Source organism: Hemitrygon akajei, chromosome 1 (assembly GCF_048418815.1).
Source record: "Hemitrygon akajei chromosome 1, sHemAka1.3, whole genome shotgun sequence".
NCBI lineage: Eukaryota > Metazoa > Chordata > Chondrichthyes > Myliobatiformes > Dasyatidae > Hemitrygon > Hemitrygon akajei.
In genome coordinates, this window is record NC_133124.1 from 37,140,064 (window position 1) to 37,159,496 (window position 19,433).

The 19,433-nt window shown below is 38.0% G+C and overlaps 1 protein-coding gene across 4 annotated transcripts in view; it reads left to right on the top strand.

The window, feature by feature from the left end:
• The window catches only part of mybl1 (v-myb avian myeloblastosis viral oncogene homolog-like 1), a 73,472-nt gene extending 54,528 nt beyond the window's left edge, over positions 1-18,944 (top strand). For all 4 annotated transcript variants that reach the window (XM_073041233.1, XM_073041253.1, XM_073041247.1 and 1 more), the window contains 6 exons: positions 1,927-2,069; positions 6,386-6,500; positions 8,001-8,117; positions 8,241-8,348; positions 10,915-11,064; positions 16,026-18,944. In XM_073041233.1, the coding sequence (XP_072897334.1) occupies positions 1,927-2,069; positions 6,386-6,500; positions 8,001-8,117; positions 8,241-8,348; positions 10,915-11,064; positions 16,026-16,151 (759 nt within the window). In that variant the 3' untranslated portion in view covers positions 16,152-18,944. The remainder of the gene's footprint in view (positions 1-1,926; positions 2,070-6,385; positions 6,501-8,000; positions 8,118-8,240; positions 8,349-10,914; positions 11,065-16,025) is intronic.
• Positions 18,945-19,433: the final 489 nt, after the last annotated feature.

Consider the following 19,433-nt stretch of genomic DNA (forward strand, 5'->3'; position numbering starts at 1 on the left):
AGTGTTATAAGACTATTTCTAAGATCTATAAAACCATCAGCCAGTTATGTATAACCAACTTCCCACATGTACCTATGATGATGTTTAGATTAATTTAAAGTAAAATAGGGTCAGAGTTGTGAGGGTAGGAGTTCAATGAGATAGGTACAGCTTATAAAGATTAAACAAACTTAATGACCCAAGAAATAGCAACAGTCATAGGCCATGCCTTGCCTTTTAATAAGATCACCACTGATTTAGCCATTGCTTTTAATCCCATCTTTCTGCCTAATCCCCATAATTATTGATTCCTTTATGATTTAAGATTTACTGATCTGTCTTTTACAGCCTTGAATATACACTCAGGGGTATTTGGTACACCTGAACTCCTGCTCATTAATGCAAATATCTAATCAGCCAATCATGCGGCAACAACTCAATGCATCAAAGCATGCAGACATAGTCAGGAGGTTCAGTTGTTCAGACCAACATCAGAATGGGGAAGAAATGTAATCTTTGTCAAGAAAAGCCACTTTGACTGTGGAATGATCCTTGGTGCCAGATGGGATGGTTTGAGTATCTCAGAAACTGGTGATTTTCTGGGATTTTCACACATAATGACCTCCATAGTTTACAGAGAAAGGTGCAATAAACAAAAAACATCAGATATTTTTGATGTTTGTTCCGTGGGCACAAATGCTTTGTTAATGATAGAGGTCAAAGGAGAATGGCCAAACTGGTTAAGAGTGACAGTAGCTCAAATAACCATGTGTTATAACAGTGAGCAGAAGAGCAACTTTGAATGCACAACACTTTAAACCTTGAAGTGGATGGGCTGCAGTACAGAAGACTACGAACATACACTCAGTGGCCACTTTATAAGGTACAAGAGATAAAGTGGCCACTGACTGTACATTTTTAGCAGCTTTATCCACATCTTTCTGATGTTGAGAATACCAGATTCGTAATACTTTGAGAGGTTGTGCTGCTTGTCCTGCCTTAACTAAAAGTACTTTTTTTATCTTGATATTTGGATGAGGGGTGGAAGAGTCACCCAGTTCTTTATTCCTCTACCCTAGTGAATCATTCTCATGGCATCTAACCTATCAAGCCCCCTCAGAATCTTGCATTTATTATCCAGATGTGTAGGAGGCCATTCAGCCATCAATCCTCTTCCTGAGTTTCTCAGTAAACTATTGTATTCACAAACCTGTTAGCAACCTCTTGATTTTTTTCCTCTACTACCCACTAGAAGCAATTTACAATAGCCAATTAACTCACTGGCACAACCTTGCAATGTAAAAGGAAACTGGAGCACCTGAGATAACCTATACACTCAAAGGGAGAAATGTAAACTTCATACTGGTAGTGTTGAAGGCTGGGTTAAATTCAGGTTGCTTGAAACTGTGAAGTAGCAGCACTGCCTACTACGTTCTTATATTCCTGTTATGTTATATTCCTATATTCCTGTTCTTATAAATTCAGTGTACTCAGGACTTTATTGGTTGGGGAATATTTTCAATGAAGGAATTTGATTGTACTCTTTAATACTACAAAGAGGAGATAAGTGAAGTGACCTTATCGGGGGGCGGGGGGGGGGGGGGGGATAAAACAGTAGAGAAAAAGTAAATAAAGTTCCTGAACATTTCAAACTGCATTTCTCAGAATGTGTAGGGATGAAAGAAAAGATAGAAAACAAAATAGATTGGGGTTTTGACAATAAACTTTGCAATAGGAGCTGTTGTGGTAAAATTAATGTATATAATCTTTTATCTTTTTTGTGTATTATTAGCATTATATCTTATTTACAGTAGCTTCATTTTTCTTTTTATTGGTTGCTATTAGCTTGTTGAAGTATTTTATAATAAACATAATCATCTGTAAATTCTGAAAGATTACTAACATTTAACTATTCTTCATTCATATTCTATTTCCCCCGCAACCCAGTTTTTTAATATTTGTTCTGGTAACGACCACCTGAACATTGATAATGCAGCACTTACTTCAACTCCAGTCTGTGGACAGAAAGTTCTAGTTACAACACCACTGCGAAAAGACCAAACACCTAGAGTTCAAAAAGAAAATGTAGGGTGAGTAGTTTTATTTTTCCTCTTTGCCTCTGTAACCCCCCTGGGTCGCCTCAGGCTTGCTCAGCTCGTTCTCGTCTAGGGGGAGCAGCCTTCGGCCCCGCCAAACTGGGTAATCAGCCGGTGTGGATGCTGTGTGATGTCCCCACCTCACCCAAAAACAGACAGCACACCATATGCGATTAAATGAGTACAATTTATAAAGATTACTATAACTAAGTGATTAATAACAATACAGTATATATGAAGGAAAAGAAAATAAAGAAAAGGCGCCAACTTATTAAAGTCCAAACCACTTCGTGCACAACCGTTGGAGCTCAATTACTGAAGTCTTCTGGCCACCATTCGATCCCCTCCGAACTCCTCGACTCGCAGCTTAGGACCACCCGAAGTGGTCAACCAAGCACATCTATCTTCGTCTCCTCTCCTCGGGGTACCTCCTGACCTTGGACCCCGCTTGGGGTCCGTTCCTCGCCCAGTTTACAGCATTGCGTCCTCTCTCTCTCACCCCCTCACGCTGAATCTCCCCAAAAGCTGTCAACAATAGCTTACAGACTCAGAAGAAAGAACAACATTAATCCCAATTGTTAACAAAGGAATACAATTCTCGTTATCAGTAAGTTTTAACCCAAACAAGCTTCCAGCACTCTCTCGCAACAAAGAAGCATTCCTACTTTTAACAAAACAAAGAAGCCATTTTGATTAATATACGTAGTAACAAAGAAAAAGAAGAAACCCCCCTTTACACTCTCCCCCACCAAATAAAAGTCATATCCTCATGACTATTAAATAACTCGCCACCTTTCCTGCCAACACACCCTAACCCAAGCACAAACAGTGACACCTCCTCCCCACACAGTAAACCTCACGCCCTCTTCCTCAGACGCTAAATAGGCCAACTATCTGGGAGTTCCCTAACCCTTCTGAGACCTCCGTACCCCTTCACCTAAACCCTTCAGGCTAGGACACAACTGGGGATACCTCGGGCCCACTACCAACTCCTCTCTCAACCTCTCACTCATGCCCCCCACTGCACACAGCTAACCCTCCCCACTACACCTGACTCAGTGGGAGAAGGGCCAAAGGTCTCTTCCTTAATTGAGGGAAAGTCAGCAAAAGGCAGCATGTACCACACATCCAGCACATCATCCTTCGAATCCGTATTCTTCCTCATTTCTGCGATTGGTATCTGCTGCTTGATCTTCTCCAAACAGAATCACATGGCCTGCACTGCTCCTGCAGTCTCTTCAGCCTCCTGCAATTGAGATATCAGCTTCTTCTCTGGCCCCTGCAACTCTCGCCACAGGCTCAGCAGTTCTGACTCATGCGTCCCGGCCATCTCAATCTGGGACGCAGTTACTCCACCCCGACCTGAAAAGCAGCAGTTAAAGATTGGTCAGCCTCCAGTTCAGTATTTACTGCACTTATCTCCAGCTTTTTCTTCATCATGACTTCTTCCAGATCAACTTTCAGGTTTTGCACTTCATTTGAACTGTCGATGGTCATCTTCAGGTTCCCTTCAAGCTTCTGCTTCCCTCTTCCGAGATTTGTCCGCAATTTCTTCACCTCCACAAACTCCCCTCTCCAGGCTCTGTTTGCTGTTGCCCTCAGTCAGACAACTTTCTTTGTTCTCTCCAACTTGTAAGTCTTCCCACTGGCTCCAGATCACTCTGTCCAATCTCTCAGTCTTCATTTCAAACTTGATTCTGTAGAGACAGTCACTCACGAGCTGCGACCTTCGCCAGCCCTGGCACGTGTCCAGAAAACACTTTAACTCTGTAGTTCTCAGCCGCTCCTGCAACAACCTCACTTCATATTCTCCCAAGGCAAATCCAAATACCAGGAGGTCATCCACATACACCAAAACTCCAAACACCTCCATATGCCCTGTGGACCGGAAGACTCCTAGGGAACTTATAACGGCCGTCTTCTCCTTGTCTGCCTCACTCATCGGGATCTGGCAACATCCACTCCTCAGATCCAGTACCTTAAACCACTTTGCACCACTCAGACAGGCCATCGCCTCTTCGGCCCTCAGGGCCATATTCTGGTCACTGACAGTGCGCCTCTTCAGCGCAATATAATCCACACACACGCTGCCTACGTCTTCCACGACTGTAGGGGCCAGTCGCCGCAACCTCTCTCTCACCGAGGTGTCTTCAGCAGTCAACTCCCCTCCCTCGTGGTATTTCGCAGCGTCCATGAAGAGGGTCTCACCCTCAGATACTTCCCCAGGCCGTACCACCACCGGCTCCTATTTGAATTCGGTATCGGCCCAATGCTGCTACGCACGTCCACACAAGCAGCTCGAAACTCTGGGTGCATCGACAATGCCTCCAAACAGCTCTCATCCGCCTCCTCCGGGCAGGCCCCCAAGCGCACCAGCAGGATATTGGTTCTCTCCAGAACCGAAACGCTGCCCGTCTCAACAGTGTCCGGACACATCAGCATTAACGATTCACAAACCTCAGTCACCCCCACGTTTGCCTCTAAGAACTCCATTTTCACTGACCAACAACCGTCGTCTGGATAATCACCGGCACTGGTACCCCAAATCGCCCGTTTACAGCATCGCGTCCTCTCTCTCTCACCTCCTCACGCTGAATCTCCCCAAAAGCCGCCAACAATAGCTTACAGACTCAGAAGAAAGAACAACATTAATCCCAATTGTTAACAAAGGAATACAATTCTCGTTATCAGTAAGTTTTAACCCAAACAAGCTTCCAGCACTCTCTCGCAACAAAGAAGCATTCCTACTTTTAACAAAACAAAGAAGCCATTTTGATTAATATACATAGTAACAAAGAAAAAGAAGAAACCCCCCCCCCTTTACACCTCTTTACAGAATTTTCTGTATGATTTTTGTACAAAATTCCCCATTCACTATATTACTTACTAACAATATAGGAAAAGATGAGCAATGCTTGAATAATGATAAATTTCTGTAAAAGCATTGAACATAATTATATTTGGTTGCTATAACACACTATTGAATCATTTTATGTTTTCTTATGTTTTTAATCTTTGACAAATGGATCCAAATTCAGATCATGACGAACTTAATGGTAAATGTAAAAATTCTCTCTTTCTTGTTTCTAGCACCCTACATCCTACTCTTGGTTGCAAAGTGAGAAAGACTAGGGTTCCCTTCTGAATTATCATGTGATTTGATTTGAGATCACAAATGCTTATGTACATCCTTAAAACTGACTGCCTCATATCTCTGTGTACTCGCTCAATAAATAAATTGTCAGTTTGTTTGTGGTTACTCACAGGCTTTCTGCCATATTTAAATAAGTTGATATGGTGCCCCATTCTCCTATGTCCACTTTTCACTATATCAGTAGCAATAAGGAATGCTATGTCATTCTTGTGGTTTACATAGAGCAGTCTATAAGTTGGTTATCCCTGTTGCCTTCCTTAAACAAAAGAACAACATTGGCTATTCTTCAATTTTCTGGAACCTCTTCAAAAGATTGGATCAAAGATCTTTGTTAAGGCCCCAGTAATCATTTGCCTACTTCATTATCCTGGGATAGATTAAAATACCTTGACAGAAGGTATTTTACAACCAGGATGAGGTATCAGATAATTGGAGGACAGCAAATAAGGAAGAGCAACAGGGTTCTGGGTAATCACAGATTAATTAATCTAATGCCAATGGTAAGGAAGTTATGGAGAAAAATTTGAAGGATGGGTTTAATGGAAAGGTTGGGGTTGATCAAAGATTATCAGCATAGCATTGTAAGGTACCGATTTGACTTGAATTTTGTGAAGAGGTAACAAATGTATTAATAAGGGCAATGCAGCTGATGTAATCTACACAAACTGAGTATTGGTCATGGATTGGTCCAGAAAATCAGAATGGGTGAGATCCCAGGCAAGTTGGCAAATTGATTTCAAAATTGGCTGGTAATACAAAGCAGGAATGGATGGTGATAGAGCATTGTTTCTGGTGAGACCAGTTGAGCTCTGAATCAATATATTTATGCTATTTTGATCTTGACTGATTTTACTAGGCTAGGCTGAATTAACACATTCATTACTAGCAAATATTCTCATGTATTTGTGGTTCCTAAATTTGTCAACAAATGAGGTATCAAAAGATTCATTGAAATTACGTTCAGCTACATGTATCTATCTTTGAATACTTGCCTTTTGAATAGTTGGCAACCCAAGAGCAGCTCACTTTCAATTTCATTGGCTCAATTATTAATTTCCATTTATATATTGCAATTTTGTCCTTTCATTAGAAACTGTTCATTTGGTTTTTCATTTCTCTTGCTGTATTTTCATAAAATAACATCTGTATTTTGTAGTTTCAGGACCCCCACAATAAGACGAACGGTTTTAGACAGCACTCCGAGGACACCTACCCCTTTCAAGAATGCACTTGCTGCCCAAGAAAAGAAATATGGGCCTCTTAGAATGGTGGTAAGAGTAGTGTAGTAGTATATTATGATTTAGTACTGATTAGCATATATCTGCTTATCTTAGTTTTTTGCATGATCCATATATTGCTCTGTTCTGCTATTTTGATGCCCCTTTAAAAGTTGGTTTAGTGTTCACTGGAATGTGCAGTGATACTGTCCAGCAACAAAAAAAAACTAACAATAGCAGCCAAGCAATCCTGCTGAGATGTGGTACTTAAACCTACTGGAGTTTGCCTTGAATGGAAAAATTTAATATTAAGAGGCAGTTTGCAGCAAATAAGCTTTTTGTTATTTGCTTTCTGATTTATTTATTATTCTTTCAGGGGTTATCATTGTTACACATGGTATATTAGTTTTGTGTTGATAATTTAACAATCTCAGGTGTTTAAAATATTTTGCCTTTTGATTTGTATTTTTGCAGCTCCTACTGATAAAATAGTTAAAATTTGAAAGAATCCTATTTGTTTTATGAATTAAAAGCAAAATACTCTGATGTTGGAAATCTGAAATGCAAATGAGTGCTGCAGTTGTGAAGAGAGACTTTAACATCAGCAATCAATGATCTTTCATCAGGAATTTAGAAGTTAAAGTTATCTTAAGTTTTAAGATGCAGAGAATGTTAGGGTGGGAGGAAGAGCCAAAGAAGGGTGTCCAGAGTAGAAGGCTGGATTCAACAACAAAAGATGTGACAGTACAAGTTAAGATTGTTGGAAATGTGAAATGATACTGTATTATGTACATATATCAAACTGCTGGCTCGCAGTTCCAACAACTTGGATTCAATCCTGATCTCCAGTGCAGTCTGTGTGGAATTTTTATATTCTCACTGTCATTGTCTGGGTTTCAGTGCTCAGCTTTCCTCCCACATCCCAGACAGGTAATGTGTCATAGTAAAACAAAAAGATAGCCTCAATTGTTTAGGTGAGTGGTAGAATCTGGGGGAGGGCTAACTTAATAGGAATGGGGGGGAATAAAATTAAGTGCTGGTAGTCAGTGCAGACTCATGGAGCCAAAGAACCAAATATGCTGTATCTCTTGACTGAAGGAAATTACTGATGATCTAAAATTGTGAAGGTAGATCAAATAGGTGCTTTGTCAGTAGACAAAGTGTTATTTGTCAAATTTATGTGAGATTGGTTGGTGTCAAATTGAGATGGAAAATTTCAGATGGCAGTTAGCTGGAAACTCGGGGTGGGGGGGGGTCCTTGCTTGGTTCGAGACTGAACAAAAGTATTTTAAAGTCAAATTATGCTTAAAGGTTTTTTTCTCTTATATTTCCCAACTTTGACAAACGATTGCTGACCTGAGACAACTGTTTCTTTCTTGATAAATGGTACTTGACTGAGGCTTTACTTGCACTAATTTGTAAAGAAACCATTGAATTTTAACATCTAGAGGACGTTTTACAAATGTGATTAGATACTAATATTAAAATATGATCAGTTTAGAACTATACTATGTGTTTAAGTAAAACTAAGTAATTACTGCATTGACTACCTAGCCTCAATCACTTGCACATTTAGAAGAGGATATTCGAGAGGTCTTGAAGAAGGAGACTGGGGCTGACATATTACTTGGAGAAGGAATGGATCCATTTTTCAAAGTCTGTGAGCAAGAGGTAGTATTATAGCTTCTCACTTCTGCCTTGATGATCTGTAAACAAAATAAAAACTGATTTCTAATTTTCATCTTTACTCCTTTACTTTCCTCTGCTTTGGAACCCCTCCCCCCCAAATCACAGCGTACAACTCCTCTCAAGAAAGTACGAAAATCTCTTGCTTTAGATACTTGGAACACGGATGACATTGGTACGCAGAGGTTCACACAGAACTTTGTTTCAGATGTACAGGTGAGTGTGTTATTTCTAGAAACTTGGCAATGTAGGAAAGTTAATTGCATATCAAAGTGATCTAGTAATGGTAGCTATTTCATTTCACTAGAAGATGTAACTTGTGTTCCTTTTCATTATTCAACAAGATAGTTTTTGACTCTAGATTCAAAAAGGCTTTTGAATACTTTCTTTAGAATCTGAGTTCTGTTTAGTTCTATCAGCATCAACCTTCATACGATGTGCCACTGTGGGAAATGTGTATGAAACAATGAGAATAGGTATTAACAATGTACCTGATTAAATTTTATTATTGGAATATATGTTGCATTTAAAATGATTTATTTCTAGTAATCTGTTTCCTAGTCTTGCTCTCAAATGCTCATCCAACTATAGTTTGCTGTTTCTATTCTTCAGCTGAGCTACCAGTAGATGAATCTACTGCATGAATGATGGTTTCAGTGGTAAATGAACTGGTTATAGGCATGGAAGTGAAAAGTGTTAAGGAACTTTAAATAACATCACATATGGAAGATGTTGATTTTGGGTTTGTAGAGAATCATGTGAATTAAGAATAGTCTGCTTGGTCCCCTGAGCTTGCTCTGCCTTTTACTAAAATGGTGACTGATACAAGTGTAGCCTCATCTTTTTCTGCCCGTCTCCGATACAATTTGAATTGTTTTGCTTCTACCACTCTTAAAGAGTTCAAAATCTTGCTATTCTTGGGGAGAAAAGAATTTACCTCCTCTGTCTTAAATAAGACAATACCTTTACTTTTTAAACCCTAGTGACCTGTAGTCCTGGATTCTTCCACAAGATGAAATATCTGTCCCTCATCTATCTTGTCAAGACACCTCAAGTACACATTTCAATGAAGTCCTTCCACTTAATCTTCTAAACAAACTTAACCTGTCCAGTTTTCCCATTCCACGTGTTAATTTGATTAGCCTTTTCTGACTTGCATCCAAAGTTTTCGTTCGTTTGTTATATGCCCTGTCGTATGACGTGGCGATCATGGTCTTTCCATGACCATGTTTGTTCTTGGCAAATTTTGAGAGTAGTGGGTGCATGGAATGCACTGCCGGTGACAGTGGTGGAGTCAGATACAATGGAATCTTTCAAGAGACTCTTAGATAGGTACATGGAGCTTAGAAAAATAGAGGGCTATGTGGTAGGGTAATTCTAAGCAGTTTCTAGAGTAGGTTACATGGTCGACACAACATTATGGGCCGAAGAGCCTGTATTATCAAGTCAAGTCAAGTCAACTTTTATTGTCATTTCAACCATAACTGCTGGTACAGTGCATAGTAAAGATGAGACAACGTTTTTCAGGACCATGGTTCACATGACACAGTACAAAAAACTAGACTGAACTACGTAATAAAAACAACACAGAGAAAGCTATACTAGACTACAGACCTACACTGGACTGCATAAAGTGCACAAAAACAGTACCGGCATTACAATAAATAATAAACAGGACAGTAGGGCAAGGTGTCAGTCCATGCTTCGGGTTTTGAGGAGTCTGATAGCTTGGGGGAAGAAACTGTTATATAGTCTGGTTGTAAGAGCCCGAATGCTTCGGAGCCTTTTCCCAGACGGCAGGAGGGAGAAGAGATTGTATGAGGGGTGCATGGGGTCGTTCATAATGCTGTTTCCTTTGCGGATGCAGCGTGTAGTGTAAATGTCTGATGGCGGGAAGAGAGACCCCGATGATCTTCTCAGCTGACCTCACTATCCGCTGCAGGGTCTTGCGATCCGAGATGGTACAATTTCCAAACCAGGCAGTGATGCAGTTGCTCAGGATGCTCTCAATACAACCCCTGTAGACTGTGATGAGGATTGGGGCGTGGGAGATGGACTTTCCTCAGCCTTTGCAAAAAGTAGAGACGCTGCTGGATTTCTACGTTCTATGTTTTTGCTTCCTTATACCCTCTTCACAACCTACTTTCTACCTTTGGCAAACTTAGTAGCCTTACCTTTGTCTGCATCTATTGTCATTACACTAATTATAAAAGGTTGAGGCTTCAACCTTGGTTACTGTGGTAAATCATCTTTCCTAACTTTAATGGTCAGATTTGTTTATAATATAGAAACAATAAAAACAGCAATATGGTGATCTTTTGTATAGATGAGATTATTTTATATTCTGTAGTTTTTAATCTTTGGGACCTACAGGGCACTTGTGTGGTCTAGCTTTTGCGTGGAAGCAGGAGGAAAAAGATGGATTCCCTTTTGTTGGTTCTGATTGACTCCAGGAAAATGTTTGTGGTATTTTTCTGTTGACTGTCTGCTAATAGACTTTTGGCAGCTGTAGAAATGTATCTCTTGCAAGAGTCGGCATCTTCAGGAGACAAAACAAGTTTGGTTCGGTCAAAATTGTGTTCTTAAGAAAGTTTTTTTTTAAGATACTTGTTTTCCACAAGGAGGTAAAGTGAGTGGACTAGGAATAGACTTGTTTACTGGTAGCCATCTTAAGTAATTGGGTAAAAATTAGCACCTTGCATGCTCCCCATTTGGAAGTACAGTAAATGTGGAAATCTGAAAAATAATTGAATTGGAAAAACAAATTACGTCTCTTTTACAGTCTGAAAACCAGTTGAACACTTCATTACTGAAAACACTTTTACCAGAAAAATCAGACATCACCACAAATACTTGGAGCAGAAATGTTACCTTGTCTGAAATAAAGCAGCAAAATACTTCAAAAACTGTCCGATTTGAGATACCTTTGCAGGTAAGCTTGTGACATTGTTTATAGTGTGCATTCATTAATTTTAAAAATGCTACTTGATTTAACATCTTTCACAAAGCAATCAAACCCAAAAATCTTTTGATTTGGGAAATTTTAGTTTTAGTCAAAAGAATTTAGTCTTTAGACTTGCCATTCCCTTGAAAATTTTGTTTATAATTGGTACCTATAACCTTGTATGAAAGGGCAAGTCAGAATACAATCCTGGGTGCATACATGGAGCTTTGTGGGCCAAAGAGTCTGTAATGTGCTGTAGGTTTTCTATGTATCTAAATAATTTGTTTGGTAGCAAACCCTTCTAGAGAATCTAGAACTTGTACTTCTTGGGCTACTTTCAGGAACTTGAGCAATGTCTAGTTAGTCCTGAAAAACTGTATAAAAAATATTGCTCAGCTGGGATAAACAATGTTTTCTTAAAGTTCCTGGACCTGAGGAAAGCTGCATCAACATTAATACTGACAAAATCTAAGAGGGTGGGGCAAACAGCGTGAGGAAAGGTGCCAACATTTAGTTCAAAGGATAAATTTGACTGGAAGCTGTTTATTTTCTTTCATGCAAACTTTGAAGCCTCGAAGTTATGTTCACAAGCTATTTGATGCAATCCACTAATAACATACCGTAGTAATAATAATAGTTGTATAAGTTGCCTTCAATCAAAAATACAAATATTTGCATATTAGTGACTGAATGGAGGGCAAGAAGAGATTCATCTTGGACTGAACAGGGCCATTCCCCATGTCCAGAATTAGATTTAATATCACTGACATATAGACTATGAAATGTGTTGTTTTGTGGCAGCAATATAGTGAAAAGACATAAAATTAATATAAGTTACAGAAATAGTGCTAAAAGAATAACGAGGTAGTGTTAATGGAATATTCAGAAATCTGATGGCAAAGGAGAAGAGCAACACACACAAAATGCTGGAGGAACTCAGCAGGCCAGGCAGCATCTTGGAAAAGAGTGCAGTTAACGTTTTGGACCAAAATGTTGCTATTGCATCACCATTCAACCAGCTGATCTATCTCACTCCTGTATGCCTCTTCATTGCAATCTGAGATTCTACCATAATAATGGTGTCTTTGGCAAATTTATTAAAGGTGTTTGAGCTGTGCTTCGCCATACAATCATGAGTACAGAGAAAACAGAGCAGTTGGCTAAGCACGCATCCTTGAGGTGTGCCTTTGTTTGTTGGTGAGATGTTACTAATCTGCACTGACTGGTCTCATGTTTGAAGTAATCGTCATCTTGGGAAGTTTTTTGAAGTGATCCTCAACTTGGCCACCCACCATCAGCCAAGCAGATCTTGCCTTAAAAATGCTGGCTAGTTTGTAGCCAACATCTAAGGCTACATCTACAGTAGACCGGATAAATCCGTAACCGTAGCTTTTTCTCTTCACTTTGATCCTCCATCCACACTGAAACAGCGTTTTCCTCCCTCAAAAACGGAGCTTTTCTAAAACGCCCTCCAGAGTGTGTAAATTTGAAAACGCCGGTTGGGCAGAGTAATGTGGACGGGGTAACCGGATATTTTTTAAAAATGCTGTCATGACGTGCCAGAACAGATGGCGGCATTTCATTGTTTTCTTGAACGCAACCCCCCACAGAACCTAACAATTTCAGAACAGACGGCAACAAGACTGAAGCCAGAAGAGTTAGAAATGTGGTCACCAAATACTTTGACCCATAACTTACTGAATAAATAAGTATACTCGTTTTGTCCTGTTTTCTGTCCTTGCTTGTATGAAGGTGGTTTACCTATTTATGCAATAGTTGTTTAATAGCCTAATGTAACATTGTATGGAAATACAAGATAACACTGATGCAGACATGTTTTATACATTTAACAAGGTGCTTTATTAATGCAACAGAGTTAGTCAGTTTTTCAATGTTCGTCGTCAGCCGTGTCATACTGTCAGTGAACTCCCTGTCAGTTGCCTCCATACGCTCCAGTATTTGGTTTGTTTTTATTAGTTTTAAGTCCTGCGTGAGGGCCAACAGCTGTCTGTTGTTTGGCAATTTTAAGTTTTTCTAGACTGTAACTGGACAAACGCACGCCAAGCCTTTCACGGCGAGATTCGACCCCAAACATGTCACTTGTTTTCTGTAGATGTGTCCTGCACGTGCCCAGTAGGAGGAGATTCACCCAAATACCCGTTTTAATATGGACAGAGGTATTTTCAAAATCGCTTGATGTGGATGCCTATCGTTTTTATGCGAAACTGGCGTTTTCAAAATTATCTGGTCTAGTGTGGACTAGTGAATTTCTAGTGTTTATGTTTATAAAGGAAATCAAACAAGAAATTGATCTTTTGTTGGCTGTCTGTCTGTCCCTGTGAGTATTGATCACTGAAAATGCTCACCTCCTTGCATATACTCAATTTCAATGAAAATGAAAGACTAATTCCACCATCCCCATTTGTAGTTCACTTAAATAAAAATTTTCTAAGAAAAGGATGCATTATTTGGCGAATACTCAGGTATAATTGTCATGCAAGTACTGTATTGCAGAAACTGCATCTTTTTGTATTAACAAGGTGATTGCCTTATTAATGATGTGACCCATTCTGCTAAATTAGAGAGGTAGGGTCACCTTTAAACTGCTATGTATTAATGTACTAAACCAGATACAAGACCAAGTTCTGGACTGCCTGTGAATAATATAATGAATCACTTTTTTGTTTAAATGATCAGGATCTTGATATGAGACAGAAAATTGTTAGTTTAATCTTGCAAGACAAATAACGTTGGTATACTTGATCTTTGCTGTAAATTTCTAAGATGACTTTGGAAATTGATTATAGATTCACTGTACTTTTGTTTTATTAGCCTCCCAGAAATATCGGGAACTTTACTGTTTCACTGTGTGATAGCAATCATGGAGTTACTCCATCCAATGTAGATAAAACAAAACAAAACAAATACCCAAAGGGGTTACAGAAGTTGCATAGGATAGCTATTGTTAAATATCTAACATATTAAATGTTGTTGCAGCTCTTGTGGAATGGTTGCCTTGAAGTAAATTTGTAAATTTTCCACTAGATTGCAAGTACAAGTCATACCAATGTTTCATAATTGTATGGGACAGAATGAACTCTAGATCTATGTATCTTTTTTAAAAAAAAATCTAAGGTACTTCAAATATAAATAATGGATTAGAAAATAAAACAGGATTTCAAGTTTGATTGTGGAAGCAACAAATTTGTGCTGATAATTAATTGGAAACATCAAGAGCAGGCCAGGTCTAAGCCACAGTGCTTTGGAGTAGCTCTGATTAATAGAAACAGTGCATTGGAAATAACTGCACTCACATTCTGGAAATAGGAAGCTGTAACAGCTGGACTCTAGCTCTAATGAAGAAGTTCACACCATTATAAAAATGCACAGCCCAGAAGAGGGCCATTCAATTATGTCCATGCTGGCCAAAAAGATGTCTTTTATATGTAGGTACCATATATCTATTTTCTGTCTGTCTGTATTGTATTTTGTATTGTGTGTTTATTATGGGCAATTTGTCACATGGGTTGGGCCATGTTAGAAGCAAATGAATATATGTAGTCTTTGTCCTAGTTAGCCAGTTTAGTTTGGTTGAGCCAGGCGAGGTTTTTTTTGTTGACTGCTAATTGGAACACTTTTTTTGTTAATAAGCTTATTATGCTAATTTAGTTCCATTAGTTTTTTATTGCTATAAGATCATACATCTTTGGTTTCATAATAAAGGATCAAACTTTTTTCGACTTGGAACTCATTTATTTTGGAAGCGTGTCATATAGTGTCAACTCCCGTACTCAGTCTCTCAGCAGTTTGGTGTTTTTTTTTTAAAAGTAACTACTACATTATCCTTAGTATCCTTTTAATAAGTCTCTTCAGCACCTTTTGCCTTTCTGTCCTCCTGAATAGCTGCCTGGAAGTGAGTACCATATTCCAGCTGAGATTTAATCACTATTTCATCTAGCTTTTGTGAACATATATTTGTGAAACCAAAGATTCCATTTACTGTTTCTCTGTTCTTCTCAGCATCCTGCTGTCATCAGACTTCTGTACATAAACTGCAGTCTACACCCATTTGAGAGTAATTTTTCTTCTCCTTGACCTTTCTAACAAAATGAATTTCCTTATATTTATGGGCATTTGCTATGGATGCAAGTGTCATAAGGAGTTTCTCCTGATGTCTTCACTATTTTACCCCCTTATCACTTCAGAATTAGGTTCATTAACACTGACCTATATCATGAAATGTGTAATTTTGTGGCAGCGGTAGAATGCAGGACATAAAAATTCCTGTAAGTTACAAAAATAAATAAATTGTGTGAAAAAGAGGAATTGCTAGGTAGTGTTCATAGATTCATAGATCATTAAGAAATATGATGACAGAGGGGAAGAAGCAGACCCTAAAATGTTGCATTTGGGTCTTCTGGCTCCTGTAACCCCTCCATGTTGCTAGTAATGAGAAGAAAACATATCCTGGACAATAAGGATCCTTAATGACGCTGCCACCTTCTTGAGGCACTGTTGTTCGATGATGTCATTGATGATAGAGCTGGATGAATTCACAACCCTTTGCAGCCTCTTGCACTCACAACATTCTGTTCTTGGTAATTTTGTCCCCCGTCTTAATTTGTTGTATTTTCTTGAATCCATGCTAACCTATATTCTTTCTCATTTTCTTGTGATTTCGGACACCATTTAGCCCGTGTTGGCTCTCAGAATAAACCGATCAATCCCATTCCCCACACTTGCATGTTGTAACCTTCTCTGTCATGTACCCAGCAATACTATCCTGATTCTCCTACAGTAGGGGTAATTTACAGTAATCAAATTGAGTATGTTTTAAAATTATAGATCACTGTCAGGAAGCTTTGGATTGCTTTTCAAGACCCTGTAGATCACTGATGTAATTTTATAGAAGTTTCTATAACTTGTTTTCTGTTTTGTATGATACACAGATGACCAGTGAATGGGAAGCAGTTGCTTGTGGAAAGACAGAGGATCAGCTAATAATGACTGAACAAGCTCGGAGGTATCTTAATGCCTATAATGGCAGCAGCACTAGCAGGGCGCTGATCCTGTAACTGGCCATTGCTTAAGGAGCCAACAAATATACACTAAAACTGAGAGCTGATGATTTATGTCATAAGCTTAGCTCCTGATCTACCTAGATGTGATTTTTCTGGAGGGATAAATCTCTCTAATATTCTGATAAGTAATAGACAAATTTAACCAAAACTAAAAGCTGCTTTTGCTAAGTGTAATATGTGCTAATAAGATAGCTTTTATTTAAAATATAAGAAACACATGGATGGAGAGGCAGAAACAAGTACTGTCTGAGTTGCACTCTTTTGTCTTTGATATGCTGTAAAAAGAACAGACTAAATGCTTTTGATGGATATTATGGGTAATTGTCACATAGTTGTATTTTTACAACTGATCCATAATTGTAAACTAAACACTGACTCATTAAGATTGGCTGCTTGGAATCAAGCATGAAAATTTAAAGCAGCTAATATCAGATATGTGGCAATTGACAAAACCAAGATAATTTCATACTGTATGGTATGCTTTATTGTGAACATATGTCAATATGATCAAATAAGTGTGTTAAGCACAAAGCCAAGTGTTTTTATAGTGTAAGTAAAAAGATGAAGTTTTTTTATTCCACAATATTGAAATACCAGTATTTAACACAAATCTCTGAAATGTGAGATGGTGTTTTGAATGTATTGTAGAAGCACGGAAAAGTTGTAAATTGAGAGGAAAGGGTACATTTTCTTTAAATTATTTTCAGCTCTAATGCTTAATAGTATTTATGTGTGAATATCGAGAGTCTAGAGGCCGCTGTTAATTCCTGTTGATCAGAAGTGATGATAGTTATGTCACACATTCCAAAATATGCATATCTTTTTAAATATTTAGATACTTTATCAGAAAACTTTAACTTATAACCTTTAAGTCTACTAGCAATTGGGAGCAGGAGTGTGTGTTCATTTTCAGTCATCTCCATATTCTATGATTTACGAGCAGAAGGGAGAAACATTTCCTAATCTCCTTTTGTACAGAATAGCACTCCTGTTTTGAACTGCTTCTTTCCTTATCACTATATTTTCTCAAAGAAAATAGGTGAAGAAATTGAATGAGAACTGCACACTCACTTATAGCCTAAGCTATCTACCGTAACCTAAGCTAACTGTAAATACAGATGAATTAATCCATTCCCTCTTCCAAATCTAGTTAATCTCACAAATCTAAATACTTTGCACTTAAATGTCTAACTAGTAATGGATATGCATGTGTTCGCCTTAAGTTATAAATTGATTAAATAATATGTTAGTCCTGTAGTCCTAATTTTAAAGCAAGTTATCACATGCAAATCCATTATTAGTCAATTGCACCTTAAGATCACAAATCACAATTATTACTTTTTCATATATGTATTTCCAAATGTATTCTGTAAACAAATGTTCTATTTAACATGGTAAGCATTAACATCACAGTTACAATCCATTTTTGTGAAAAATGTTAGTTTTGGAAGTGGGTAAAAATCAAGGAAATGTCTGTCATTTTTATTTTTAATGACATTATATCTGACTGATATCATTTTCATAGCATTATGACATCTGTCATTCTGGTTACACTTAAGTAGTGTGGAGAGCAAACTTTAGCAGCAACTTTGGAGCAGTAGGAAAATTACGTATATTGTGATACAACTTAAGATGATCGAATTTATTAGACCTTCTATTAGCAGTTTAATTTGATTTTGGTTATTTCATGCAAACTTGAGTAGACAAATCTATTTAGTATCTGGGGTTAATTTCTCAATAAATTTGTTCCTATTGCCTGGTTATGGCTCAAGCTATAACATATATCTTTATACACTAAAACTTCCTCAAGTCAACTTACACCAAATCAGAGGGGAATAAACATTACCCTATGGTCTTTTTTTAATATAAATCAATTTGTTTACTTTCTAGATATGTTGTTTACTTTGTAAAAGTATCTCAAGTTGAAATTAAATTGTGTGAATCTCAGAATGTGGAAGAACTATTTCCCAGATTTCCCAGATCGTTTCACGCACAGGCAAAACATTGGGGTAAAGTTGCCTGAACTTAGATATTTGCACTAAATATGTGTTTACTTTTCCTTCTCCCCCTTAGAAAGATTTTAATTAGATGGATCTACAGAACATGGAGTGTATGTGGAGATGTAGCACTGATGTATTTAGGGGGAATAAGCAAAATAGTACATGGTTATTAAATAGCAATAAAATATTTAGACACTCTTTCCTCTCCTGAATTGTACTGCTATGCACAATAGCAGGATATGCTTGCTGCTATTGAGAGATGGAAAAGGGAGCATCTGATGCACTGTGTATAGAATGTACATAGTTTGTATGATGGAAACAGTGATTCTGTAACATTTAACAGCTATTCTATGTGTGAAGGTTCTATCTTGCATGCTGTGTTCACTAAGCACATACGTATTAATTGGATACTTTTTGAAAGTTGTGTTTTTGTTTTAATTTTGTTTTTTTTAAGGTGGTTTTGTTTCTGCAGGATTGAAGTTTTGAATGTCATACATGCAGCAGTTATTTGTATCTGGCATCTGCTCTGATTACATAATCTCTGGATCTGTGTAACAGCATTATTGATTATATCATTTTTACATAATTCACAGATGCTGTATAAATAGTGAAGGATTGTTTAGTTGTACCAATATACTGCCATATGGGTTAAGATTTCCTGCTGTAATCTGTCAAGCGTGTGTTTTGGTATACTGGTGCATATTCTTTGCCATGATCACAAAATGGTACACCAACTGCCTATGTAGAGCATATGTATGTTGTGTCAAAATAAATTGCTATGTGCTAACCTGTAGTTGTGTAATGTTTTCAAAAGATTTTCCAAATTCCGGTTATTTAAAAACAAATGGGTATGAAAAGAAATAGCTGAAATGAAAACCTAAATATTGGTCATTTAGTACCTATGACACCGTACTAATTCATTATTTTGGTGAATAATGCATTTTTTCTCCACTTGTCATACAATAGGAATTCCAATGGTGATGGAATTGTCTCAACCCAGTTAGGTGGTTTCAGTAAAATTATCCCACTGAGATTCTGGCTATTTGTTCATACTAGGCACAAGATCTAGAATACGCTTTTAATGCTTGAAATTAACTTGTAGGCCCAATAGTTTTTGGTTCATTTTGTGGCCTGTGCAATTTACCATGTAGCAGGAACACAACTGATCTTTGCACTCCTGCTCTGGGGAGCAATGAGCTAATTCACCTTTCATAAGTCCCTAATGTCCATCCCGGGAGATGTTTTTATACAAGTCATTGGGCAAGGCCAAGTGGAC